We start from the raw sequence: 24,028 nt of genomic DNA, 5'->3' as shown, positions 1-24,028 counted from the left end.
TTCCTGTGGAGGCCCACTCCGAACCTACGTGAAAGATCTGGTAGAATCAACGGAACGGCTCCCGACAAAGCATATCATGGAAGTCAATTGACCACAGAAGATTTAGAGTATCTAACGACTATCTACGGCTAGATGTAACTTTACACCATGCCTACTCAAACTCCTACGCTTCTCAATTCATGATACAAAACGCCCTCTTCTCTCGACCTTGTATCCCGAGTAGTTATGCGGAGCCAATGGGGATCGGACGCAATGAGAAGACCCGCGCTGCACGCTAATGAGAAGTGCTCCTCTTCCCCCAGAGATGGCTGAGAAAAGCTTCACCACACGTGATGACTGCTTCGGTGTTACCGGAAAAGTAACGGATTTGGCTCGGGCATCTCAAGAAGTTCATAACTCGGGGTCTTGCACGAGGCTGTCTGTCATACGCGAGTCAGCTAGTCTAAGGCAGCTTGATACTGGTGTCATGAGAGAATGCTTTCAGTAAGTACGATAGCTAGCTGCAAGGCTGATGACAGCATGGAGACAGCCTAGACAGCTTATGAGAGAGAGTCAATGTTCGATGGCTTTACATTTCACCAGTTAACAGTCCCATTCTTTCAAACAGGGGCATAGTATATTCATAGATAAAATTTTCTTCTCAGTTCTTGTCCGTTTTCGTTGGCTATCTCCATGGCGATAACCGCCTTCTAATATATCTAGTGGTGACGGACAGTGATCTAATTCATGATGTTTCATGGCCTGTGCGTATTCTATTAGAAACACCGAGAACTAGCTTCATCTTAGCAGAACCCTGGATTGGGATGTTTTTTCGTAATTACACAATTCCCACTACTAATCGGTAGTGAATAACGATAGTCTGGTGTATCGAGGATATTCAAGTACCTTCAACGCAGGAGGAAAAGTGATTTAGTTGACACTGAATTGAGCTATACCTGATCTTGGCTGATCATTGAGTTGGGGTCGGTCCTGAAATTATCCCGTAGACCCTCGCCCATTAAATCAGATCAAGCCAGACGTCATTCGCGCATGCAGCCTTCATAACCCACATCAGTAATCGCCCGACTCGGCCAACGACATTTCTTCTATTACGTTCCCGTAACCGTCATTTCACATCGGAAAGCAAATAGACAACTCGATAGTCTCGCACTCCCCATCATCCGCAATCTGCCTGTCGCATTGTTCGCCACAACCGTGCCGCTCGCGTTGCGCCCACTAGCCGCCGGCGATTTCGAGAGCTCGACAACTCATACGCAGGACAAAGCCTCATCGTATCGATATTCAGCCACCGGGTAGCTCGCAATTCTCCGCATTGTCGCTCCCTTTGAGGGGCGGCGTGGTCCAAGATGGCGATAGATGAGAACGAGTATGGCGACCCTCGTAGCCAACGAGCTTATCAATCATGACCATTGATTGTATCAATACTAACATCGTCCAGCATGTACCCGACCGATGCCCTCGTTTCGAAGCATGCGCGGAAACATTATCGTATCCCCGTGCGCTCGCAGTATGTCATAATTCATCTTGTTGTGGCGCCATTATGCTCATGATATCTCTAGACATTGGCAGTTACGGTCTCTTGTTAGCGCCGAGAAGCAGGATATTGTCTATTTTCCAGGTGGCAATGGCAGTAACCATGTCCAACGGCTGAACACGACAACCCGAGAATGCGAAACCATCAAACTCCTTACCTTTGCGCCTCGATGCCTCGTCGCCGAGAAAGGATGGCTATGCTGTGGGAGTGAGAGTGGCGACTTCGTCGCAATTCGACTCGACGAAGGAAACGATGATGGACATGGAATTCTATCAGAACTCGATCCAGACACTCGACTTAGCCTAGGACTCGACTCGTCCCGTGATGATCCTATACTCTCTCTTCTGAACCGCGCGAGACGGAATAACAAAACCCTGATCGCGAAAAGCATGAAGTTGGCCAAGGACCGGGTAAACTGCATCACACTTTGGTTCCCGCCAACAAGGATGCCAGCACATGATAAGGCGTATAAAGAGCCTGTGGCGGTATTGGCCAACAACGACCGTACTGTTACACTGGTGAGCCTTGACGATTTTGACCAGAAAGAGAAGACAGAGGCATTGGATATCATCACTTACCCAGACTTCGTGAACCGCGCACTCATCTCTCCAGATGGCCGGCTTCTGATCGCCATTCTCGACGACCCATATCTGTATGTCCATGAGAGAGTTAGGAGCGTTGCAGAATCTCCAGCGACGAGGTCAAGTGAAAGCCCTACATACTCATGGGAACAGACACAGAGAATACTTCTCAAGAGCCAAAAGAAAGACGACAGAACAGATAGTCGAGGAAGCTTTGCCGCCTGTTTTTCTGAATCCGGAGCATATCTCGCTGTCGGGACCCAGCATGGTACCATCTCCATCTTCAATGCCGCACTTCTGGCAAATCCTAATGCCGACCCCCTTATTACAACTTTCCCGTCTTCACGGCCACACAGTGGCCCCGGTGCTATTCGAGATATGGCCTTCTGCCCCGGACCATTCGGAATGCTTGCGTGGACAGAGGACAGAGGCAATGTTGGTATTGCTGATATGAGGAGCAATTTTTATGTTCGTCAAATTGTGAACATCGAAGAACCGGTGTTCGAGCATATCAACATTCCGGACCGAAACACCATTGATCCGCGACTTTTGGATAGCCGCCGCGAGAGAAGAGATGCTGCTCTCGGATCAGGCGCTGCAGAGACCGGGAGACGCCGAGATGTGATCGACAGCCTAAATACTCCTCTGACTGCCAACGAGACACTTGTACTCGAGGCTATGCAGCTTGGCAGGCGTAGTCGTGAAAGAGCTGCTCAGAGAGTGGCGGCGGCTGCCGACGAGAGGGCTACAGGTGGTCCGACTAACTTCTGGGCGGCCAGGTCAGCCCGTCGACCTGTTGGCAGCGATGACAATGAGCGGCCTATGGCTCGGAGGAGCAGTAGCATCGGTCGTGCCATGGGAGAGCTGCTGGGCAGCAATTACAACAGACGTCCAGTGACAAGAACTCCACGTGAAGCCTCCGACACCCCGGAAATTGGAAGAAGGCCAGATCGGTTGATGGAGAGTCTTGGTGAAACAGTGGCCATGCTTCGAGAACAACGGCAGCGCCAAGATTCATCCTACCTCACTGTGCTTGAGATTCTCCAGGCACGAGAGCGAGATAACGACCGCGACCCCGACGATACAACGATCATAGTGCCGCTTATCAACCAGGTGGTGAATCGATGGGAGGATGACCATGGCGTCTTCGAAGTCCCGCCTTCGCCGGACAACACTGCCGGGTTGGCGTGGAGCGAAGATGGTCGCACACTGTAAGTCTGCTTTTGGTCAATCTGTATACGCTTTTGCTAACGTGACGTAGCTTTGTTGGTGCACAGAACGGTATTTACGAGCTCCACGTGGACACTCAGAGCAGGAAGTTCTTCCCTAGCGTTTCGATGAGGTAAAAGGCCAGAATTCAACGAGAGGACGTGAACCTTTGTGCTGGCGCAGGTGGTTTTTAATAGCAGCTTTGGGGTGATATCTTTATTTACCAAAAGTGATGACCAGTGACGACGGTTCAGTATTAGCATGGGCACAGGATACCTTGAGTACATTCCTACCTCTTCTTGACATGGCGTTTGCGATGTTTTATCTCAGTCACATTACATTACCTTTCGATTCTTACATGCTCACTTATAGCTTAGCTGTTATCGATGATAGCTTGAATATTGAAAAGTCAAAATGTCTCTGCAGCAATACGCGAGGTATAGCTAATAGAGTCTCATAATGAGAATAACACAATATAATGCTTATTTTTCAGCATATCACATATAAGGCGTTATACACTACGCAAAAAAAAAAAAAAACCACAATAATTTTAAAAGCAAGTCTCGAAGTTATACAGCGCTGCTGCCTTTAACCTTATGATCTAACTGGGGTGAGTAATAGATTAGATCACGTTGCAAGGCAACGCAGAGCAGTATGAGGAATACAAATTAAGGGTAAACACAGCTAATCAACACTTGGGGATAGCTGGAATATAATCCAACGAATTTTAGCTACGAATAAAAAAAATACTACCTATGCTTTAAAGTGACTTGCTAGACCCGTAGAGCAATTCTTGTACCATCTCAGCGATGGCCAGTGAGCTTGTCAATCCAGGACTTTCGATACCCAATAGATTTACCCAGCCCTTGTATCCCTCTTCTCTCCTGATGACAAAGTCGTGGAACCCTTTGCCTTTGAGGACAGCGTCTTGGCCAGCTAACTTGGGTCGAATACCAGCATAGTCTGCTACCAAAGCTGAGGCGTCAATACCCGGAAGATAACGCTGGATCTCAGTAATAGCCTGCGGCAGTCGTGCTGCGTTGACAGCTAAATCATTAGGATCATCAATCCATTCCACATCCGGGCCGAAACGTAGACGTCCCGCAAGATCAAGCGTCAAATGAGTGCCTAGACCTGCAATGCCAGGTTCTGGAACGGGATATATCAGACGCGAGATCTTGGGCTGAGAGGCAGAATACGAGAAATAGTTGCCCTTGGCATAGTACAGCTCCCGTCGCTTCTCAGAGGGGACGATCATGTTGTGAATAACCGCAGCTCCCAGACCAGCAGCGTTGATGAGTGTCTCAGCCGTGATACTCGACGTTTCACCCGTGTCAGCATCCTTAACATCAATCTCCCAACCTTCACTGCCGGGTTTAGATCCGAGAGGTTTGATGTTCACGACGGGTGAGTTGAGCGCCAAAACACCACCAGCATCCTCAAATAGGCCTTGGAGACACAGCATTAAGCCGTGCGAGTCGACAATACCGGTTGTCGGACTCTCAAGCGCACAAGCAGCATTGACGCCTTCACCGTCTCTCTTGACCTCTTCACCGCTCACCCATCGCGTTGGGACACCGAGGTCGTTCTCGCACAGAGCGTGAATCTTTTCAAGAGTTTCACGCTGTGCGTCGTTTTGAGCAACGATCCATTTGCCCGTGCGGCGATGGCCTATATCATGCTTCTCGCAAAGCTCGTATAGCAGATTCTTACCACGGATGCAGAGCTTTGCTTTCAAGCTTGATGGTCCGTAGTAAATGCCAGCGTGAATAACTTCACTGTTACGCGAGCTTGTCTCTGTGCCAATCGCCTTATGACGCTCAATGAGAACAGTTGAGGTATCGTCCCGTTGTGCAAGTTGACGGGCCACGGCAAGCCCAACGACACCGCCACCAATTACCTACTACAATGTCAGGGTCATAGTCTCGAGTTGATTTGAAATACATCGTGGCAACTCAATGGCGTTTGTCCCCCGCTCAATACCTCGTGATCCGGCTACGGGATCGATCGGAGACTGAGGCTCCGGCGCCGGAGCCGGGTCATGATACGGGTCTTATGATGACGATGAAGTGGACTTACAGCATGGGTGAAGTCGGCTCTGACAGCTGATGTCGAACTGAAGCTATTTCTTTGAATAGTTCGTAGGTTTGTGAGGATTTTACGTGCCAATGGTCGAAGCATTATGGTTGTTGTTGAAGTAAAGTTGGTTGCAAGAGTGGGAGGATCATAGTGTATCGAGAATTCGGCCAAGATGATGCATACACCGAGCTGACCCAACGACGCAACGCAGACGGGGAACAACACAATGCACCGACCAAGACAGTTACAAATTAGAAAGGAAATATAGGGATATACTCTATAAAGGTTTATATATCTTTTGGTGACACTACAAGTGTGCAGAGAACTGTTGTTGAGCTTCATACCCTACAGGCTACTATCAGACCTAACTTCAGGAAGTCGTAGAACTTCAAGACCTCAATCTTATGATACAAACACACTTTAGCAGGTTGAAGATAAGTCAATAAATAAAATGCTTGAGAAACTTTGGGAAAATTCAATTTTCATCATATTAAGTTCATATGCGACCTTATTCTTCCTCTCGAGTGATCAACTCGTGATAATATACATAGACTGAATCCACAACGCCATGATTTGCGTTGGTTTTAATTGCCGCTAGAAAGCCGGCTCCCATCACTTCCGTCTCGATCGCTTATCAACGCCATAAGATTCAGTGTGCTTCGTGTTCTAAGTATCAGATAACATATGAGCCAGCGCCTTCAAGGCTTGGCTTCTTCAGTGGTAGACTTGTCCTCTTCCTTATCTACAGTCGTAGAAGATCTTGTCAGGTTTGAGGGGTGAGGTGGCTCATGAGGAGCCGGCGACCCAGTTCCGAGGTCTGTAAGTTGTTTCTCTGGGTATGTGTTAGCAAGAATCCAATCCAAACAAGCTAATGGAACCTACCTAGCTCTCGTACTCTGTGACGGAGCATCTGGTTCTCACGAACCAGCATCTGTGTCTCAGCCTGATAAAATGCGCTTTCATCGCGGCCACCCAGGACCCAATCCTCGCTATTTCCACCTATGGAAGTTGCGCGGAGTCGTGGGGAGGCACCACTACGACTGGGGGTCCGAGATCGTCGTTGGAGGTCGGCACGGGCCAGATCGAACGAGCTTCGAGGGTGACGGTAACTATTAGATCGAGAACCAGACCCGCCGGTTGGAATAGGAGGAACAGAGACATGAGGGCTGGAGGCGTGAGGGGTTCCGTGACCTGATCGCTCAGAAATGGCAGAGCTATCCTCTACAGCTGAGCTCTGGTTCTGGTTATGGGGGTTGGCAGCTTGAAGGCGCTGGAGTTCGAGCTGCTGCTGTCGGATCATCTGCAAGAGGCGGTTCTACCAACGAGAAGTTAGCCATGGCTGTTGCGTATGACATGGCATCATATTTCGTACCACATGAGCTTCTTGCTCTGCCTCAAGCTCTTGGTGCAGCTCACCCAGGCTGGGTGCTCTATGATGATGAGGATCGCCCGTGAAGGGAGATCCAGAGAGAGGTTGTGGGCTCGCAGTCCGTAGGCCAGAGGGTTCGTTGACCATCTCGCCTGGCGAGGGCACAGAAGGGTCGTTAAGTTGGAGGTTCATGAGCACAGTGGAACGTCGTCGACCGGTATTTGGGGAGTGTTGGTTTCGAGAGATGGAGCTGCTTGACGATCCTGTTGAGTGTTAGTGACCGAGTTGATTGTTTAGATACAAATTAGTAGGGGACATACTTCGTGGAGATTCGTGTTGAAGTCCAGCATTCATGGTTGCGGCTGCTTGCAACGATATCGAAGCTGATCGCGGGGATCTTGTTGGCGAGTCGCTGCGGGGAACAGCGGTGTTGAGTGGTGGAGACGCCATGATGGATGCTTTCCTTGTATATATCACACTTGGTTTTGGTTGTTCTTATAAGGGACAATTGATAAAAGGTTCCAAAGAACGAAGAGAGGCTCAAAAGAAAGTATATGGGGAGAGTCGGTGAATACGTCAGAATTAGGAAGACGTTGTTAAAACGATTGGTCGAGTTGCGTTTGTCAGTTTGTTTGAGCCGTTGGCGTGGAGGGGTTGTAGCAAACAGGCAGATAGATAGGTAGAGTGTAGGTAGGGTAGGTATGCATGCACTACAGAGCAATTTATGCGTGTGTATATAGGAGAATACAGGTTAAAATAAGGATTTATGGTTATTAGATAGGACGTGAATACCAGAGGAGAGTTGATTCAGACCCGAGGTCCATCGTGATCACCGAAACCAAATCGCAATGAGTAAGTCTGCGGCGGAGTTGCTGACGAGTGGCCTGCTTGTGTGCTGATCACGACCCTCCAAAACCAAGCTTCCAGGCTCGGCGATAGAGGTCACAGGGCACATCAGTCGATTGCGGGGGGCTGGGGCAACTTTGCTACAGTGGACGATTACTCCGCTATCGCTCTCCAACGTGAAACTTGAACTTCCATGAACTTCCCCATGGACATGTGCTGCTTTCAGCTTGGTTAGACATTCTGTATTCATGATTCCAACCAAAAGGTCACGCAGACATGGAATTAGACTCATTAACCGTGATGACCTGGAATCACTGACACACTTCGTGGTCGAGGCCATCGTGAACAATCTGTTGCACAAAAGAATCCTATTGTTGATTCAAACTTGGGAGAGTCGTGATACATGGTTTACTCGCAATGACAGATGACCACGCATCATGATTCCATTCCAAGCCCAAGCCTCACAACTCTAGGCTACTAGATCCAAATCTCGAACACTAGAAATAATAACCACGGCGACCATAGAGAATCACAAGTCATCGACAACGGTATCAACTTGTAACGAATCCTCAATACTTCTGAGACAGAAAGCAATGCAATCATCCGAACATCACAACACACATGCAGCTCTATTCACTGCACCGACTCATTTGCATGTTTCATGTGAATCTGATCCAGAAGGGACCAACAGCTCCAAGCTCAAAAGACAGGACAGGCCTTAACGGCCAGGATTTTGAGGGCGTTGTATGATGAAACATGACTGCGTTGAGAACACGCCATTCTCACAGCCATGACGCGCAAGACCCCTTCAATTGACTCAAGGACATCATAAATTTCTATCGTTGGTTGAACATGTGTAAGACGCCTGTCAGTGGCTTATCTTATGGCTGAAGGGTCCTGCAAGAAAGTTCAGGTATGTTAAATGAGTATACGGTGGCTGATTACGAAGGAGGGAAGAGAGAACAAGCGCCTGGGTTAGTACTGAGGCTGAAGATGGTCCCTTTCACTGCTCAGGCTCAGGCTCAGGCATTGATGTTATCTTGAGGTGTCATCTCGTCTGCAATTACTCACGAACTTTAAAGAAAAAGGATGCCTAATATGTATGCAACTTTGCAGCTATTCCGGGTCAGGAAATAACTTCATTCCAGCCTCTGGATTACACGTCGTCTTTCATCCCAGTGTTATCCTGCCCTACAGGGCCCCTGAAGATGGATAACCTGGTACAGGACGGATCTAGATCCCGCGGGGACTTGTGTAATCAAGACAGAAGCTAATCGGCTGTCTACTTGCTGGAAAAAGTCAAACATATTGGGCATCTTCATCTCGTTTTGCTGTAGTAAAACAGGCCACCTGAGATTCGTAAACCGGTACATCGGTTCGTAATGTCGATCCGCCAGGCTATCCATGCCGGCCTCACAGTCAAGGTGCCATTCCGCCGTGTCGTCCTTGGTCTTTTCGTCGTTCGGCTAATATGGGCTGGCCAGACTGGCGGTATTGTCTGTGCCAGAAGCCCTTGTCTTCTGGCTAATATTAACGTCAACTACCGTGGCTTCCGACACTAAAACCACCAGATCCCTGATGTTAATTGCTCCCGATTTTTTGGTGGGAAATTGGACTCTACGTGTTTTGTTGTTGCTGGTCGAGAGCTTGTTTGTTTGTTTATATCTGTCCTTCACCGCATCAGATAGATCTTGGTTCTTGGACAGGACAAGTTGGCTCGATGAAGCTGAGACATGGCCTCCAGATTGATTAATTGGTCAAGGGGCCGGGCCGCCAGAAGTAGGGAGAACCGCCCTTGAGATTTGTATAGATGGGACTGACTTACTCGATGCAACTTTCTTGGTTGGATTCGAGGTGAGCTAACCAGAAACTGGGCCCATGCTCGCGAGAAGTTGACATTTGAGCCAGACAATTTCAAGCCTAGTCGAGCCCACTACTGCAGGAACACAGCAAAAAGCAAAGCAAGATGCATCTCCTGGTCCCAATTATCCACGCTCCTGCATATTGTCTTGGAATCAAATAAACCAAGAGGTTAGCGCCTTGTGCCCATCTGATGAGCTTCCGAGGTACGGAGTATCGCTATCGTATTCGATCGATGGCCCCATCCGTATGCCGGGCTGTGGATGACAATTCTGATGACGACTCATTTTGCTGTGATAATGCTGACAAAAGAAAGAAAAAAGCTGCCGAGAAAAGCAAAATTATTAACTCGCAAAGTGACTGGCTACGAGCGGAACCGCACTCAATCCTAGAACAGGACTGGACTGGACCAGCCCTGAGATCCACGGATATTCTTGGTTCGGTCGTACAGAATTCATGTTGAACAATTGACGCTGTGCGACACAATAGAAGGATCGGTGAGGATCAGGTTCGCTTATTACTTCACAGCAATGGTCAGCTCTCCCAAGTTACCGCCTCTTGAGCATCATATCAATGCATCTGCTAAGTGCTGGCGCTTGTCATTCGAGGCACAAGACAAACACAGCAAAATGACTGCACCAACTGCCCCTCACGTGCAAGACTTGCATCAGCCATTGGATTCTTCATCGACTGCAATTTGGCTTTGAGATTTGAGTCATTCTAAAAGGCATCTTGAAAATGTCCAGGGGTTCTCAGGGCAGTCGAGCAAACAACGGAATCGCTTGTATTCTACGGAGCACAGCCTGAACCCCCAGTCCCGAAACAACAGCCATGCTCTTCAGCTGGGCGAGGCTTGGTAGTGAATGATTCAATCCTTGTATTTCTGGGTCGCAAAGGACTAAGAAAGTGGGATATCAATCGGACGTTTTGGCTAGAGGAACCGATCCCCGTCTTTTATCGTGATGAGACACTGGTCTTGCAGCGATAAAGCCGGGGCCACACGCAACCAACAAGAGAGCAAAAAAATCTTCACCAATTTCTTCCTGGAGCTCCTAATGCATAATGGCTTTGTGATAATGTCGATTTACATATTTGTGATAAAAAAAGAAAGGTTGATGTGTGACATGACAAATGTGATCGGCATATCAAAAAGATCGTGATCAGCCGAGCGGCAGACTTCACCGTTCCTACCAAAATTTCCGAAAAGTGTGCCGGGACCTGCGACACGGCGGCTTCTGCTGTCATTGGCTGCAGAAGGACAAACAGCAAGGATTGCCGGATTGCGATCAAGAGTCACATGAGGATTCCTCCTCGAAGCGATATCGCGCTGTTAGAATTTCTCAACCCTCGTGGGACGGGAGGGAGATTTGTAGAGTCTATGGGGCACTGAGTACGTGTTGCTAGACGGGAGTATTCTAATATTGGGAAATACCTAGGTAGCTACTCATTGATTTGTATAATATAGCCAGGCAATTCTTGTTATTATAATTCGTAAGCAGCAAAACTGAGTGAGGCCCGTCTATTCTTTCCTCATGAGATCGTGACCAGTCCACTGTCACGCTAGGACCGGCTTCTGAGCCCCTGATCCCGGATGGAGTCGTTGGAAACCCCAAGTTCCCAGGGTTTAAGCTCGGAGACAAGTTGGTAGCAAAGGAATTTGAGTCTTTTTTTGTAAGCGGCATGATGACTGTATGTTGATGATAATCGGTCAGATGGAGGACTTGTATGCTCCATCTTATGAGCTTACAAGACTCAACTCACAAATATCGGTACTGGTGATGCTGAGATCAATATACCGAGGAACAACACAGGTCTGAGTGTTTTGCAAAACTGTTCTTTATTTAGGACAAAACAAAGTTTCTCCATCCACATTATCCACACATACCGTGCACCGAATATCGTTGCAACTCGAGATAATTGATCGAGTTTGTAGGCTTAGCAGAGTCGTATCGTGTCGCGATTAAAGCCGCGTCGATGTTCTTGGGCCAATAAAGTTGACGCTTAGTAGCATCACACCCACTTGTCTTACAGACGTTGCGTGTGTGTGAATCTGTTCTCGAGTAACACACGTATGAAAACCGTCATTCCCCGTTGCGCTCTTACCAAAACAGTCCCATAGTTCAACGGGTAAGCCGTTGAACTGGGTCCGAGCACACGAGTCTCACAAACTGTAAGTTTATTTTATATTCGTATACCAGACTCTTGGGCCTTTCCCTCCTCTGTGTCGGTTTGGATATTTGGTAAAGGGGGAGAAAGAACAATGCCGAGGATGATGAATCTGGCCTGTCTTGAGTGAGTAAATGTGATTCCTAGACTGCCAAAGTTAAACACCAACTTAGTAGCGGGATAATCCCTGACGGCCGTTTTGGAGGTTGACAGGGGCTCCCCTGCCCCTGGCTCCTCTTGTGCCCACTGCCTTCTGCTCGCCTCGCTGAGTGGCCTTTGTCGTCCCTGTTCATGTTGCTCCTCAAGAACTGTCCCACTATCGATGCCCATGTTCTAAGGTCATGTCGTTCGCTGACTTGCTGTCTGTATGGGCGCGCTTGTGGGCTTGCTGCTGTTGTATGTACCTGCATCTCTGGACCCATTGAATTGCGTCGTTCGTGCCTTTGGTGTTCCTGTAATAAGAGTCAACAGTTCGATACGATGTGTGTTTGGGCGCTTGCTTTATGAGGCATCTTTGGCGAGCCAGCCATTACAGTGATCGCATAGAATGAGGCTTGAGATATGATGTCGAGGAATTCGCTAGAGTTCAATGTTTCCCTTCGAGGACTCCCAATTAGGAAAAGTTTATCGTGTCCTCCGTTTTCTTATCCTGGAACTTGTTTAATTCTGGCCTCGGGGGGTCCCCCTCCCTTGCATAGCTCTTGTCTTCGTGCCTGAGGTGGGCTTAGCTTGCTATTGGATCCCCATAAGGCAGTCCCAGTCAGTCCAGGTTCAGGACCTTCCCCAGTTCGTGCAGACCACACAGTACCACACCATTAGGTTCAAGAGGCAGGTACTTCGTGGCACTTGCGTTTTGCTTGTGGTTGTGTTGGCTTACAAGTTCCTTCCACTCCCACTCCCACCCCCTCAGGTCCCCTTCTACAACCGCGGTCGCTTCTTCTGCTTCTTCTTCTTCTTCTTCTTCTCGACAACCCAAAATACGCATTTGTTGTTCTCTTCTGGTTTTTGTTTGTATACGCGCCTCTTTTCTGGCTCAACTGTTTCTCTTTGCCTAGTCGCTCGCTTTTTCATATACTGTCTGTCTCGTAGGCTTCGGCTTCACACTCACTCATTGTCCTGAATCGCTCTCTCAATCGTCGCTCTTTGCTGCCCAATACCTACTACACTATACTTTCGCCACCACCACCAACGTCCCGCAACTACTTCTATTTTCCGTTCTGGGCAACAAGCTGTTAACGTTATACCGGGCCTCTTACTGTACGAGTTGATATCTGCGCCATATCAGACGGAACTTTTTGATTGAGCTGCGATCTACGGCATCCAAGACGGGAACCCGCATTTCATCACATCCCACCTCCGGTCAGCCTCGGTCTGGGTTACACATCTTAAACGCACAAATACATGTCGCGCAATTCTTAAACAAGACCTTGTCCCAGGATCATCCCCAAGTTCTTTCCTACAAAGGTGTTCGAGTTACCGCCTGCATTTGAGCAGCACGGTACCCTACCTATGCCGCTCTGTTCTGCATATCACCGGCAGACCCTTTCTACACCGACGCCTACCGTTCAACTTGCTGACTATAACGCATTGCCAAGTCATTAAACTTACCACGCCTTTAATATTTCGCCAATATGTCCTTTAGAGATTCGTTCATGACCCATAGTGGTACTCTAGAAGCGCTGCAGAGTCATCATGCACCAGCACGAAGAAGTCGTCCTCCGGATATTGACACAATGGCAGCTGAAGAGAATCGTGTGCCCTTGAAAGCTGAAAGGGCTAGCAAAAGAGAATCGAGATTAGGACTCCGAAATTTATTTAGTCGATCAAAGACGCACTTAGCCAGTCCTGAAACGCCATCATCCTTTGGAAGCCGTACATCACTCCCTGAAACGAACCCTTATTTTCCAGCCCAGCCCGATGCAGTGTTTGACGATATGCCCTCGTCCCCTCGCAGCCCGCGCCCTTTAGCTACCATGTTCGAAAGTCAGCAAAGTCCACCAGCTCAACCACGTCCTGTTGGCCTTGTCAGAAACCAGGGGTCTGGCAAACCTGGGCGTGGGCCACTTACAACATGGCATCCTCCGCCCCTGTTTAAAGCATTTCCACAGGCTGTCAAACACATGACATTACCAGCTACGTCACTGGCACCCGAAGCTATTCTACGCATGCATGAGCGACGAGCTAGCGCACTGCGTGACGAAAGTGCAGAAGCGCCAGATGCTGAAGGGGCTCCTACCGAGAAGGCCAAGGTCAAGAAGAAGCATCGTCGTAATACCTCTGGCCATTTCCCAAAGTTTGAATGGACCAACAAGATTTATGTTCTCGTGACATCCGGATATTTGCTGCAATATGCAGCAGAAGGACCTTTCGACCGGCTGCCTGAAAGAATATTGCACCTGAGCAAAGATTCTGCAGCATTTGCAAGTGATGTGATCCCTGGACGCCATTGGGTAGTCCAGGTCTCTGCAGCTGCCGAGTCTGATGGGACAACATCATCAGACTCTCGTTCTTTATTCTCGCGATGGAATTTCCGGGCTACTGAACGACGCCATGCCTCCAACTTCCTCATGGTATTTGAAACTGCCGAGGATATGGAAGGCTGGATCTCAACATTGCGCCGTGAAATCGAGGCACTAGGGGGGAAGAAGACACTTACCGAGACAGGCAAACCAAAGGCCGAGGACGAAGTTGCACCACTACGAGAGAAACCTAGCCAGAGGACTTTGGTAGTACGAGACCCTAATCGGTTATCACGCATAGCAAGCTCCAGCTCCCAGAGCCCTCAAAGTCCCGACAGCTTTCAGCCTCCACAAAACCTACAATGGCAAAGCCAGACGCAAACCAACCGCTCAGTCACAAATATTGCTGAGCCTGAGCCTACAGCCGATCAACCTCCTGATGATATTTCGACGACAAATAGCTTCGTATCGCATGATGGCAGGCAACTGGAGAGTTTGCGAGAAAATTCGAACCGCCTTTCACTCATCTCATCCGGCCAACGGACAGTCGTGACTTCTGCAGGATCATCACCAGCGTCTTCACCAACCGTCGATACCTTCCCTGCAGCTGCTGAGCACAAGCCGTCGCTGGAGGAGGCCAAACTTTCACCAGAGCCGAAACCTCGGCCCAACGCTGCAGCAATTCTGGACCGAAGACAGTCTATGCAAGTTCTCGCCCCCTTTGTCGAACTGCAAGGCGGACCCATCAACCTACGGCCGCAATCTAGCTATGGATCTGGAGTCGCTGATTTGAAGGCCCCAACACCTAACTTCAGTGTACCCAATTCATCGAACCGGAGATACTCGTATGCGAAGACTATGGCCCAGGAATTCGGCATGGCGCCTTCGTCAGGTCCACTAGAGGTGCGATCTTTGGGTCGTCGAGCACCACCAACGACGTTACCAATCGCGCGGCCTTTATCCATGGTAGCTGACCAACCGTCGCCAATGGACGACATCCACGAACGACCAGTGACGCGACATGGAGACGAAACTCAGCCAACCATTCCAGTAGAAGATGATCTACCGTCTCTGCCAAATATTCCTACTTCGTATGAAATGACATCGCGACGTTCGAGCCTGGTACCAATAGAAGAACCAATCGTCGAGATCAGCCGGCCAGGCAGCTCGCGCAGACAATCAGACATGAGGCAATGGCGCAAATCCGAGAACCCCAGTGCCATGGGACGTAGTATTCCTAACTCAACTCGGCCCAGCCTGGAACAAAGAACTCGTTCGCGATCCTTCCTTGGGGGAGCGGAGGAGGCAGCCCGTCGCCGTGCTTCCATTGATACTTATAGCGATGCACGAAGTGACAGCATGTCAGCCAAGGGTCGGTCACAAAGACGGGCGAGTATCCAGTCAGTGATGTCCGACCGGGCATCACAGTACAGTGCCTCAGGGGACCTCCCACCCCCGATGTCGCCAGAGTCGCTACCTCTTCCTGCGCCTCCACCCACAGTGCCCCTACCCCCTATTCCCGCATCATCGAGCAACCCTCTTTTGAGGCCTGAGATGAACGGGAAGAGCCTTTTTATTCGAAGGAGCATGCCTCACCTTGGCGAAGTGCCTCCACCAATGCCACCACCAACCTGTGCGCTACCTCCTCTTCCACCCAAACTACAAGTCAAGGTTTAAATACCTTGATTCATGCTATATACCCTTTCCTTGTTTTTACTGTTACGAACTTTGACGGAGCGATTGATGTGGATTCCGTGATTATCCGAAACGATACTGGGCGTTTTGGAACACTGTTGCTTTTTATTCTCTTTTGTATCGAGACAAAAATTCTCTTCTGGTCAACACTTGTAAAATATAGAACGGTCGGGCTGGAAGGAGCATTTCCGGTTATGCGGCCACGCCTTGGGATGATATCCATGTATAGGCGTACCAAAGGAAAAGACTATTCAAGGCTACATATGGCCAATAGCAGTGATAGAGTCATAAGAATAAGTCTAATGTTGTTTTGAAAGATGTTGCCTCGGCACCCGAGTGACGATGATGTAGTGGATGACAGCGACTTCAGATGGAGCAGCACAGTTGTTGCTATATGTCAACTAAGGATAACTAGAAAGTGAAGAGCTGTTGATAAGATAGAAAGCTACTGGTTAGGTAGACACAAGTTGGCCGATATCGAGAGCAGCCTTTGTTCCTGGGCTTATATGAGGCCTTGAGTGGTCTCCACTTTTCAATGAGACTTGATGTGCCATCCACATGCCGATAGCAAGATAGGCAGCGGAGGTATTGAAATGATGAACTATAAATACTAAAAATATTTATATTCTGTTCGAAAACATAGAGAGAAGTACTCTGCTTTGTCGATCCTCGCGTCTAAAATTTCAATTAGACGCGTGTAGGCCCATGACGCTCAATTAGAAAAAAAAAGGACGTGGCTGGGGGGAACGTGCAGCATCTTTAATGGATGGAAATGCCGAGCTGCGTCGTTTTGTCCCAACTACAACAACAACCTCATTAATTCTTCACAACTCTCACCCTCTCAGAAACCAAGAGCTATACCATTTTGCTATTGGAATCTACTGCCATGCTATTCCTAACAATATAATAAACCTGATATCAACACCACATCATTCGTCAGCCAAAATGCCAGCCCTTCCTCCATCGTCAACAATACCCTCAGGGTACAATTCCCTCTCTGTCCGCCAGAACGACGACTCGAGCAGCTCCTTCACCGCTGTGCCAATATCCTACAAGAGCACCGATAACTCCCTCGCTCCCGGTGTCGTCGCCGGTATCGTCCTCGGCTCTGTCGCTGGCTTTCTTCTCCTGCTGTACATTATCTACATGCTCCTGCACCGCGGTCCAGTCGTGAGAACAGTCGACGGCGCATCAACTGTTGTTTCAGGCGGACCTATGAGTACAGTCACGGGCGATACGTCGACATATCTGAGTTTCCGCAGCAGAAGAGATCGAAGAACGAGGAACAGATCGCGGAGCAGGGCAACGTCTAGATCCAAGAGGACGAGATCGCGCACAACGGTGAATTCGAGGGATAGGAGTCGAAGACGAACATCACCGCTTGTGGGCGATAGTCGAGGGGAGCGAATCATTGTTGACCCTCCTGCGCCGCGCTTCGTTCAAGAATCGACTATCTCTTCGGATAACGAGATTGTTGTTGAAGAGGAGCACAGTGTTTCTCCTCCGCGACGATCACGACGACAGAGTCAAGACCGATATCGTCGAGAGCCGTTGATGGGAGAGGGATATCGAAGGGACTATTCCCCGAGAGATTACTCGCCTCGGAGGGAGAGCAGACGCTATAGCCGAGACCGATAGAGGAAGATGTTAGCGACGACAGTATGCGTATTTTATTTCTTCAGTTTGTTTTAATTACGACTTTACGACATATTTTGGACGTTGGATGCATAGATCGATCGGCGGATTGGATGGACGAGAAAGGATTCACTACGACGTACATTGGAAAGAATGAGTAATATGCACAAAAGGAGCAGAAGAGAGGAGAAGAGAGGAGAGGAGAGGAGAAGAGGTCAGATTGAGCGTCAAAATCTTTCGAATCGAGGCTTTCATTTCGATAGATACCCGGATAGTCTCTGCAAAAACTACCTGTATATAGACAAAAGATTGGTACCATCAACTCATGACCTCCTATTTCACCTTTTCTATGAGCGGTATATCTGCTTCATGACATCCCATATCTACCCAGTTGCTCCATATCTTCATAACTCACCATGGTAGTAAACAGTAACCATCGACTTATTCATGAATTTTCTCCACATCTTCCAGCATCGACATCTACTTTTGTAACCTCAAAACAGAAAGGCACCCTCGCCTTCTGATGTACTGGAACATACCCAAATGTCATAAAGAGCCACCCATTTCACTGAGCAGACCCGCATCTGCAGGTAAGCAAGAAATCAAGCCAACGCGCCGGCAATAAAGACAGAAACAGATCCGACAAACATCTTCCTACATGTTCATGCCGCCGTCCTGGCCTCCACCCCCTTGGGGACCGCCAAAGAAGAACGTGTCAAAAGGGTTCATTTGTGGTGCCTCACTAAAGTCATGGTGAAGACCCTCCCAGTTCATGCTTAGACCCATATCAAGCTGCGACTGGTCCATGGCAGTGAAGTCTCCGTTTGATGATGCGCCCAGATTCTGGAGGAACTCCATTGTTTGAGCATCTGGGTAGTCCTGTCCATTAAATTGCTGCTGTCCACCATAGGATCCTCCGCCGTTCGGTTGGGACGTCAGTCTTCGAGGGATAGGTGAAGGGGCCATTCCCGATTCGATAGGCGATCCCTCTTGCTTATGACCAGAGTCCGTAGGGCTTGGTCCACCTCGACTTCGCGATTTGAGTAAATAACCCTCTGTTGATCGTGCCACTGGGGGCGATGGCTGTGCATTCCCGTCGCCTGCAACAGACAGTGTAGGAGATGAGAGCGAGTCAGATAGCGACAAATCAATCTGATAAGACGCCTGATCTGAGCCCTGCGGACGGTGACGTCCTTGCCCTGTTCCCTTTGATGAGTCCGGCGGTGTGTTCCACGCAGAACGTTGTATTCGGGCCGTTGGGGCACCGAAACCGCCTGTTGAGGAGGCCATCTTAATGGTGGCCTTGGCTGTTCGATCGAACGCATCTCGGCACGTCTCGGCGGGAGGGCACTTGTCGATCATATCTGTGAGAACCGATTTGGCAGCGAGGATAGTAAAGTCCACTTCATCCATGCTCTAGATCCACTATTAGCTCATTTCTCCGAGGACTATGGGTTTTGTCAAAGCTTACCAGGCGACTTCGTACGATGGGCGAGTGCCAAATAGCATAAAGGTACGAGATTCCTGCCATGAACAGGTGATGGGTGGAAAGATAGGTGTAGCTCACCAACCCACTGAGATGTAGCTGTCTATATATGCGGAGGATCTTTTGGCCTGCCTCTGCAACTTTCAGGTAGATTCGATCCTCGTCTTCACGAAGCTCTGCTTGGAACGCCGTTGGGCTATTGACCTCATTTGATGAATTGTACTCGCCCTCAAACATAGCGGGAACACTAAGGCTCTGGCGATAGAGCATTATGATCGCCTGCCAGTAATTGAGCTCCAGAAACTCGGTCGAAAACATGACACCCGTCTCTTGTCTCGATGGTGCTGACGTCTTCCACTGATACAGTCTTCGGTCGATATCTATGCGCCATGAACGGAACGAATCAAACTGCACCAGGAAGGGCGACGGGAGATGAATGTGCATATCAGGGAACTTGCCCTGAACACCCGCCTTGGCGATCTGAGCCTGATTGTACTGCAACACTTGAAGAATTTCCGATTGCAGCAGCCTCAGTCGGAAGTAATGATGGGCAACATGCTTGTAGCTGGGTTGGAGCTGATCTGATGGTGGATCTATAAGTCCGGTGGGTGTAATATAGTCATCATCCAGCAAGGACGGAAACTCAGTTGTGATGACCTGATCGCTGACGCCGAATGGTCTTCCAACGCATGTGCTAACCAGACGATCGAGAGAGTACGTGCACCACCACAAACGGCGCCTCATATCTCGCACCCACAACTTCTTTCCCCGGGTTTGTGCTCCATTCTCTCGGGATCCAGCACTATCAGTCTGTTCACTTTCGTTAGGTAAGGAATCAATCTCCCTGTCATCCTCGTAGTGCAGGCCGAGATCAACTGCAAGTCGAACGGCAACACCAATAATGTACCTGGTCCGTGTCAGTCAGGTGAGTTCACACACCACATACGATCAATCGACACATACCAAAGGCCAGGGGGAACAGGTCGAAGGAGAGCAAAATTAGCCAGAAGAAGTACGGCCTGCAGAACTTCTAAGCCTCCTCCGCTGTTACTTAAACACGATTCTAGGTGCACGATTGCGCTCGCGTGATACTCCTCTGGCTCGCATCGACTTTTGTTGTCGGCACCAGTATCGCCAGATGAGTCAGATTTCACTGGCTCGCCAACAATGACACCACAGCCGATGGCGAAAACCATATTCAACAAATAGAGCTCCCGCGAGCCTCGGGCCGGATCTTGAGTGGCATATATGCGTTCAAACGTCTGCATAAACTCTCCTCTGTGCAAAATTGGAATCTGAGGGTTCGAGTGTTCAAAATATAACCTCACGAGCCGCAAGCCGACTTCTTTACTAGGGAAACTGGCAGGTTTGATAGAAGGCCTGGTATGAAGGCCGAAAAACGAATCGCGCAGCGAAGCTCCGTTGCCGCTTGTTTGCCGAGGATTCCTTGGATCATTCGGATTCGGTTGACCAGAGGATGAATATTGAACTGCAGCATATACGACCCGGGCGAACGAGACACCAGATGCGGATGCCAAAGACCGAGGTTTCGATGGGCTCACGATGTTGAGGAATCCTGATTGGCCCGACTTCTTCTTAAGCGATTCCACCGCCTGGCTCTGAGGCCTACGGTCGCCGGCTTCTGATGGACCGGAATAACCTGTTTCGGTGGCGGAGTTGATACTGGCGGTGTCGGTGCCTATTCGAGAACACAATTCGAGGTTTTCGGCTGGTGGGAAGGTGATGTTATTGGCGCTAAGCAGGTTCTCGAGCTGCTCGACTCGGGTTTCGAGATAGTAAACATAACTGCGCACAATGTCAACATTTGCTCATTAATCGATATTGACGGATTTGTAGCGCGTCGTCGAGGTCTGTGATGACCAAAAGATCACATCTTTAGACAATCGCGCGCTTGCATTGTCTTATCGTACCTGCGTGGGATTTCCTTCTTTGTGATGGGATCATAGCCAACACAAGCGACCCCTGCCTTGGCGCAACTTGCGCAGCTCGGTAACTTCTGATCACAGCGGTTTTTACGTAGGCGACAACGGTTACAGGCGCTGACGTTGCGAAAGTTACTGCTCTGGCCTGCCTTGGCGGCTACTGAGGGAGAGGCGGTAGTGGAAGACGCTGAAGCACCGTCGGCTTGGAGACGGTCGCGCTCACGATCCTGGGGGCTCGGCTGGCCGTTGCGCGGCGATCCATCGTCGTTCGAGTCTTGTCGCTGTCGCTTTGCGGGTTGCGAGCTCGGGGACGGAGGGCCACGCGCAGGCATTGTAACGGCCCGGCGGGCAACCGAAGACGGCGCCGATAAGTTTGCGACGGGGTCGGATATGAAGAGAAGTGGCTCGGGCGGAGTGACGCAGATCAGCCGGAGAAATCGATATCCAAAGAAGTCGGTCTTAGGTGTAGTAGGATGTCGTCTGTGAATTGATGATGGGGACGGAGAGAGTGGGTTTGAACTTGCTTGAGCTTAGTCGGGGGACGGAGACGGGGGCGGAAGGTGGCAGGTGAAAGGCGGAACGGTAGATTGAGACTTCCGGTCGGGACTGCCTTAACAATTAATGAAACGAACGAACGGGCGGAGAAGTTAAGTAAGGTAAGCGCAGTTCTGAGGGCAGTAACAGGAAGGCAGCTAGGTAGCTACTACTCCGAATGGGTGGGATAGATATGAGACAAAAAGGCAGGAGCTGGACAATTGAAGGATATGGATAAGGCGGGAAGGGATCGACGAGCCGCTGTAGCCGCTAACGTTTGTCAAAGCGCAATGAGTTTGTCAACTGTATTAGAGCTGATATCTGATGAATTGGGGGTTCAAAGATATGAGAAGAAGCCCAGCCGAGCCCAGAGATCAAGTGGTTGCCGAACTGGATTGCCCAAATCTTCCAGAATTGGCCACCCAGATTATCAGTCAGTCAGTCAGTCAAACATGGAAGCAACAACTTTCTTTGCTGACCATTTGTTGTCTGCGGGGACCAACCAAGCTTGGCCCATGACTAGACCCCCAAAAAAGAACAACAATTCTGGCTGTCAATGTCGTAGAAAGTCGAGACTAATTTGGGGCCTGGACTAAGCGAAAATCATGGCAAGTGATCCCTGAAAGAGGGGGCCTATCAACTGCGCATACAATTCCTCAGTATAAGGAGGCAATATCTCGTGTTGGAGGTGACGGTGGTTGATGGCCGCTTCTGGATGAGTCTGTGATGATGATAATTGTCACGATTGTTTCACGGAGAATGGAGACATGCAAGGGTCTTGAAGTTTCCAGTTGTAAGCAATTAAAAGTTTTCAGCCAAATTAGACGGCATAAAAATCCATATAGTAGTCGACGTTAAGGTGGTTCAGATAATGGCTTTATTAAAGAGTATAAGATCCATACAATACTATAAGATACAAAAGACTCGATGACATGGAATGCATTATCTCGACCTTCTTCGTGGCCAAAGTGCAAGTGCTGCCAATAACCAGACAAGGGTCCTTCCAGATTCATCCCAGTTTGAATCCTGTAAGGTAGCGAGCAGGTGGGGGAAGGATGACTTCTCTACGAATTGAGTTCTTGTATTGGCCAATTTATTCATCTCTCAACTCATCATTTCTTACAAAACACAAGGAAGAATGAAAGCCTTCAAAGTCAACTGCAAATCTGGGAATTAATGTTCTTGGCATGCAGCATCTTAAAAACGCCTTGTTTATCATCCTGTCGATCCTCTCCTGCAAACCAGACTTACAAGTTTGAGGCGCATCATGACAGCGAATCATCTTATCAGTGCCTGCTCTTGTCTTGTCTTCTTTTCCTTTTTTTTTTACTCGCAGAGAAAAGCCCAGTGATCGTGATTTGAGTCTTGTACCCGAACTTGTCCGGCTTTATAACCGGTCCCCTTCATCCTGCTCTCAGCTTTCGCCGCCAGATACCGCATCGGGGTATTGACAGCGGCACAGTGCAGTTGTATACATGCGACATCCCGTTTTTCAGTCTTTGATTTGAATATGTATTGCTTGTAAGTGAGAAGAGACGACAAAGAGGTTACTTTGAGTTATACTCGAGTTCCTCTTATGTACCACGGTCTTCCTACGCCGAAATACACTACTCACCGTATCATACTCAGTGAATATATCGCTGGTCCGGCTTCGTTGACCTGAACCTTGTCAACGGGCTTGTCTCTTGGACCGGATCGGATGCAGCCTGGCGGTTGGCTGCATCATCACCAACACCAGCCAACATCTCCGATTCCCGATTTGAGATGCCGGTCACCGTATTCGTACATAAACTGCACGAGCATGAATAAGCTCACGAAAGAAATTCCGAATTCCTTGTTACCAGGTCCATATCTCTTTATTACCGCTTCAATTATCTATCGATATATGCTCACGCAAACATTAAAGAGTCACACATGGAGGATCTATACTAACGACCAACAATAATCTCACCTACTACAATTTGCCACTGCCAAATCAATCAGATCTCCCTCCTACGATTTCTCTCTTTCGAAAGGTGTTCAAACCTCCTCACTACGCAGCAAGGGTCCATCCTCTCCATCATTCTTAGCCTCTCTCCACACCCCCCAACCTCACTTCAAGCTCCAAACATCCATTAGAGCGCACGAATAAACTGAAGCAAAAGATATTGAAATTGATTAAACTCATACGATTTCCCCGATAACTCTCGAGCAACTGCGATTCCCGACTGTAACCATCCAATTCAGCTTTGCGCGTATAGATTCGCCGCTACGAGCAGTTCCCCGTGTATCATCAGATCATGGGGTTTCCTTGGACAAGGGTATTGTTACCTCATTTTCCTGTCCTCTTTTCTCGATGCCTTTCAGGTTACCGACATACAGCTACAGGTGAGTCTGTCTATGTATATCCTCTATATGAAATTTCACATCCTGGCTGCCTGATGCTACGCTGCGGTTGCACGGGATATATCACGAGGTCAATCACAAGGCCTAAAGCAACTACATGCGACTATATGCATACTCAGGTACCTCGATTACTATGTGAAACTCTGTTATATGTATCAAAACAAGATGCATTGTTGTCTTCGGCCATGCCGTGTCACGCACGTTCCGTTCTGCACTTTGACCGCTGCCATTCCAGCCTACAGCATGC

The 24,028-nt window shown here is 49.0% G+C and overlaps 8 protein-coding genes across 30 annotated transcripts; 5 read left to right on the top strand and 3 right to left on the bottom strand.

Moving 5' to 3' along the window:
- The first annotated feature begins 28 nt into the window (after positions 1–28).
- FVEG_06112 (hypothetical protein) lies at positions 29–3,860 on the top strand. The gene is made up of 4 exons (XM_018894369.1): positions 29–1,366; positions 1,439–1,507; positions 1,560–3,326; positions 3,377–3,860. Exons 1-4 carry the CDS (start codon positions 1,347–1,349, stop codon positions 3,459–3,461), a joined length of 1,941 nt encoding a protein of 646 aa, XP_018751448.1. The 5' UTR covers positions 29–1,346; the 3' UTR covers positions 3,462–3,860.
- Positions 3,849–5,643, bottom strand: FVEG_06111 (hypothetical protein). The gene is made up of 2 exons (XM_018894368.1): positions 5,404–5,643; positions 3,849–5,224 (listed from the first exon to the last, which is right to left on the bottom strand). Exons 1-2 carry the CDS (start codon positions 5,503–5,505, stop codon positions 4,085–4,087), a joined length of 1,242 nt encoding a protein of 413 aa, XP_018751447.1. The 5' UTR covers positions 5,506–5,643; the 3' UTR covers positions 3,849–4,084.
- Positions 5,644–5,855: 212 nt separating this feature from the next.
- FVEG_06110 (hypothetical protein) lies at positions 5,856–7,637 on the bottom strand. Of its 2 annotated transcripts, XM_018894366.1 has the most exons (4): positions 7,093–7,637; positions 6,776–7,035; positions 6,286–6,718; positions 5,856–6,235 (listed from the first exon to the last, which is right to left on the bottom strand). In XM_018894366.1, exons 1-4 carry the CDS (start codon positions 7,220–7,222, stop codon positions 6,102–6,104), a joined length of 957 nt encoding a protein of 318 aa, XP_018751445.1. In that variant the 5' UTR covers positions 7,223–7,637; the 3' UTR covers positions 5,856–6,101. The 2 variants fall into 2 exon arrangements, with proteins under 2 accessions (XP_018751445.1, XP_018751446.1); XM_018894367.1 differs by having other exon boundaries at positions 5,856–6,718.
- A 1,363-nt stretch (positions 7,638–9,000) lies between these two features.
- On the top strand, positions 9,001–9,180 carry FVEG_15811 (hypothetical protein; the record flags this gene model as incomplete). The annotated part of the gene is made up of 1 exon (XM_018905027.1): positions 9,001–9,180. The coding sequence occupies one exon, from the start codon at positions 9,001–9,003 to the stop codon at positions 9,178–9,180; it is 180 nt and encodes a 59-aa protein (XP_018751444.1).
- Positions 9,181–12,586: 3,406 nt separating this feature from the next.
- Positions 12,587–16,299, top strand: FVEG_06109 (hypothetical protein). Its single transcript, XM_018894365.1, has one exon. The coding sequence runs from the start codon at positions 13,276–13,278 to the stop codon at positions 15,778–15,780; it is 2,505 nt and encodes an 834-aa protein (XP_018751443.1). The 5' UTR covers positions 12,587–13,275; the 3' UTR covers positions 15,781–16,299.
- Positions 16,300–16,529: 230 nt separating this feature from the next.
- Positions 16,530–21,657, bottom strand: FVEG_06107 (hypothetical protein). Of its 2 annotated transcripts, XM_018894363.1 has the most exons (5): positions 20,851–21,657; positions 19,883–20,725; positions 18,905–19,826; positions 17,577–18,849; positions 16,530–17,417 (listed from the first exon to the last, which is right to left on the bottom strand). In XM_018894363.1, the coding sequence occupies exons 1-4, from the start codon at positions 21,192–21,194 to the stop codon at positions 18,088–18,090; spliced, it is 2,871 nt and encodes a 956-aa protein (XP_018751441.1). In that variant the 5' UTR covers positions 21,195–21,657; the 3' UTR covers positions 16,530–17,417; positions 17,577–18,087. The 2 variants fall into 2 exon arrangements, with proteins under 2 accessions (XP_018751441.1, XP_018751440.1); XM_018894362.1 differs by having other exon boundaries at positions 16,530–18,849.
- FVEG_06108 (hypothetical protein) lies at positions 16,538–17,903 on the top strand. Its single transcript, XM_018894364.1, has one exon. The coding sequence runs from the start codon at positions 16,561–16,563 to the stop codon at positions 17,434–17,436; it is 876 nt and encodes a 291-aa protein (XP_018751442.1). The 5' UTR covers positions 16,538–16,560; the 3' UTR covers positions 17,437–17,903.
- On the top strand, positions 18,981–23,990 carry FVEG_15810 (hypothetical protein). 21 transcript variants are annotated; one of them, XM_018905019.1, is made up of 6 exons: positions 18,984–19,226; positions 19,286–19,523; positions 19,631–19,844; positions 19,902–19,931; positions 19,987–20,220; positions 20,274–23,990. In XM_018905019.1, exon 6 carries the CDS (start codon positions 21,627–21,629, stop codon positions 21,990–21,992), a length of 366 nt encoding a protein of 121 aa, XP_018751439.1. In that variant the 5' UTR covers positions 18,984–19,226; positions 19,286–19,523; positions 19,631–19,844; positions 19,902–19,931; positions 19,987–20,220; positions 20,274–21,626; the 3' UTR covers positions 21,993–23,990. The 21 variants fall into 21 exon arrangements, with proteins under 21 accessions (XP_018751432.1, XP_018751431.1, XP_018751430.1 ...); XM_018905011.1 differs by having other exon boundaries at positions 18,981–19,204; positions 19,286–19,844; positions 19,902–23,990; XM_018905010.1 differs by having other exon boundaries at positions 18,981–19,204; positions 19,286–19,931; positions 19,987–23,990.
- Positions 23,991–24,028: the final 38 nt, after the last annotated feature.

The sequence above is a fragment of the Fusarium verticillioides genome, chromosome 2, assembly GCF_000149555.1.
Source record: "Fusarium verticillioides 7600 chromosome 2, whole genome shotgun sequence".
NCBI lineage: Eukaryota > Fungi > Ascomycota > Sordariomycetes > Hypocreales > Nectriaceae > Fusarium > Fusarium verticillioides.
This window is presented reverse-complemented; position numbering and strand designations above follow the sequence as displayed.

Bases quoted from the DNA above. Each gene is read 5' to 3' on its own strand.
- FVEG_06112 (XM_018894369.1), top strand. From the start codon at position 1,347: ATGGCGATAGATGAGAACGA. The intron at 1,508-1,559 runs GTATGTCATAAT...TGATATCTCTAG, and splicing joins CGTATCCCCGTGCGCTCGCA to ACATTGGCAGTTACGGTCTC. The intron at 3,327-3,376 runs GTAAGTCTGCTT...AACGTGACGTAG, and splicing joins AGCGAAGATGGTCGCACACT to CTTTGTTGGTGCACAGAACG.
- FVEG_06109 (XM_018894365.1), top strand. From the start codon at position 13,276: ATGTCCTTTAGAGATTCGTTCATGACCCATAGTGGTACTCTAGAAGCG.
- FVEG_06111 (XM_018894368.1), bottom strand. From the start codon at position 5,505: ATGCTTCGACCATTGGCACGTAAAATCCTCACAAACCTACGAACTATT. The intron at 5,225-5,403 runs GTAAGTCCACTT...ACATTGTAGTAG, and splicing joins GAGCCGACTTCACCCATGCT to GTAATTGGTGGCGGTGTCGT.
- FVEG_06107 (XM_018894362.1), bottom strand. From the start codon at position 21,194: ATGCCTGCGCGTGGCCCTCCGTCCCCGAGCTCGCAACCCGCAAAGCGA. The intron at 20,726-20,850 runs GTACGATAAGAC...CATTGTGCGCAG, and splicing joins AAGAAGGAAATCCCACGCAG to TTATGTTTACTATCTCGAAA. The intron at 18,850-18,904 runs GTAAGCTTTGAC...TAGTGGATCTAG, and splicing joins CCATCGTACGAAGTCGCCTG to AGCATGGATGAAGTGGACTT.
- FVEG_15810 (XM_018905011.1), top strand. From the start codon at position 21,627: ATGGATAAGGCGGGAAGGGATCGACGAGCCGCTGTAGCCGCTAACGTT.
- FVEG_06110 (XM_018894366.1), bottom strand. From the start codon at position 7,222: ATGGCGTCTCCACCACTCAACACCGCTGTTCCCCGCAGCGACTCGCCA. The intron at 7,036-7,092 runs GTATGTCCCCTA...AACACTCAACAG, and splicing joins TCAACACGAATCTCCACGAA to GATCGTCAAGCAGCTCCATC. The intron at 6,719-6,775 runs GTACGAAATATG...TCTCGTTGGTAG, and splicing joins CAGAGCAAGAAGCTCATGTG to AACCGCCTCTTGCAGATGAT.
- FVEG_06108 (XM_018894364.1), top strand. From the start codon at position 16,561: ATGGATGGAAATGCCGAGCTGCGTCGTTTTGTCCCAACTACAACAACA.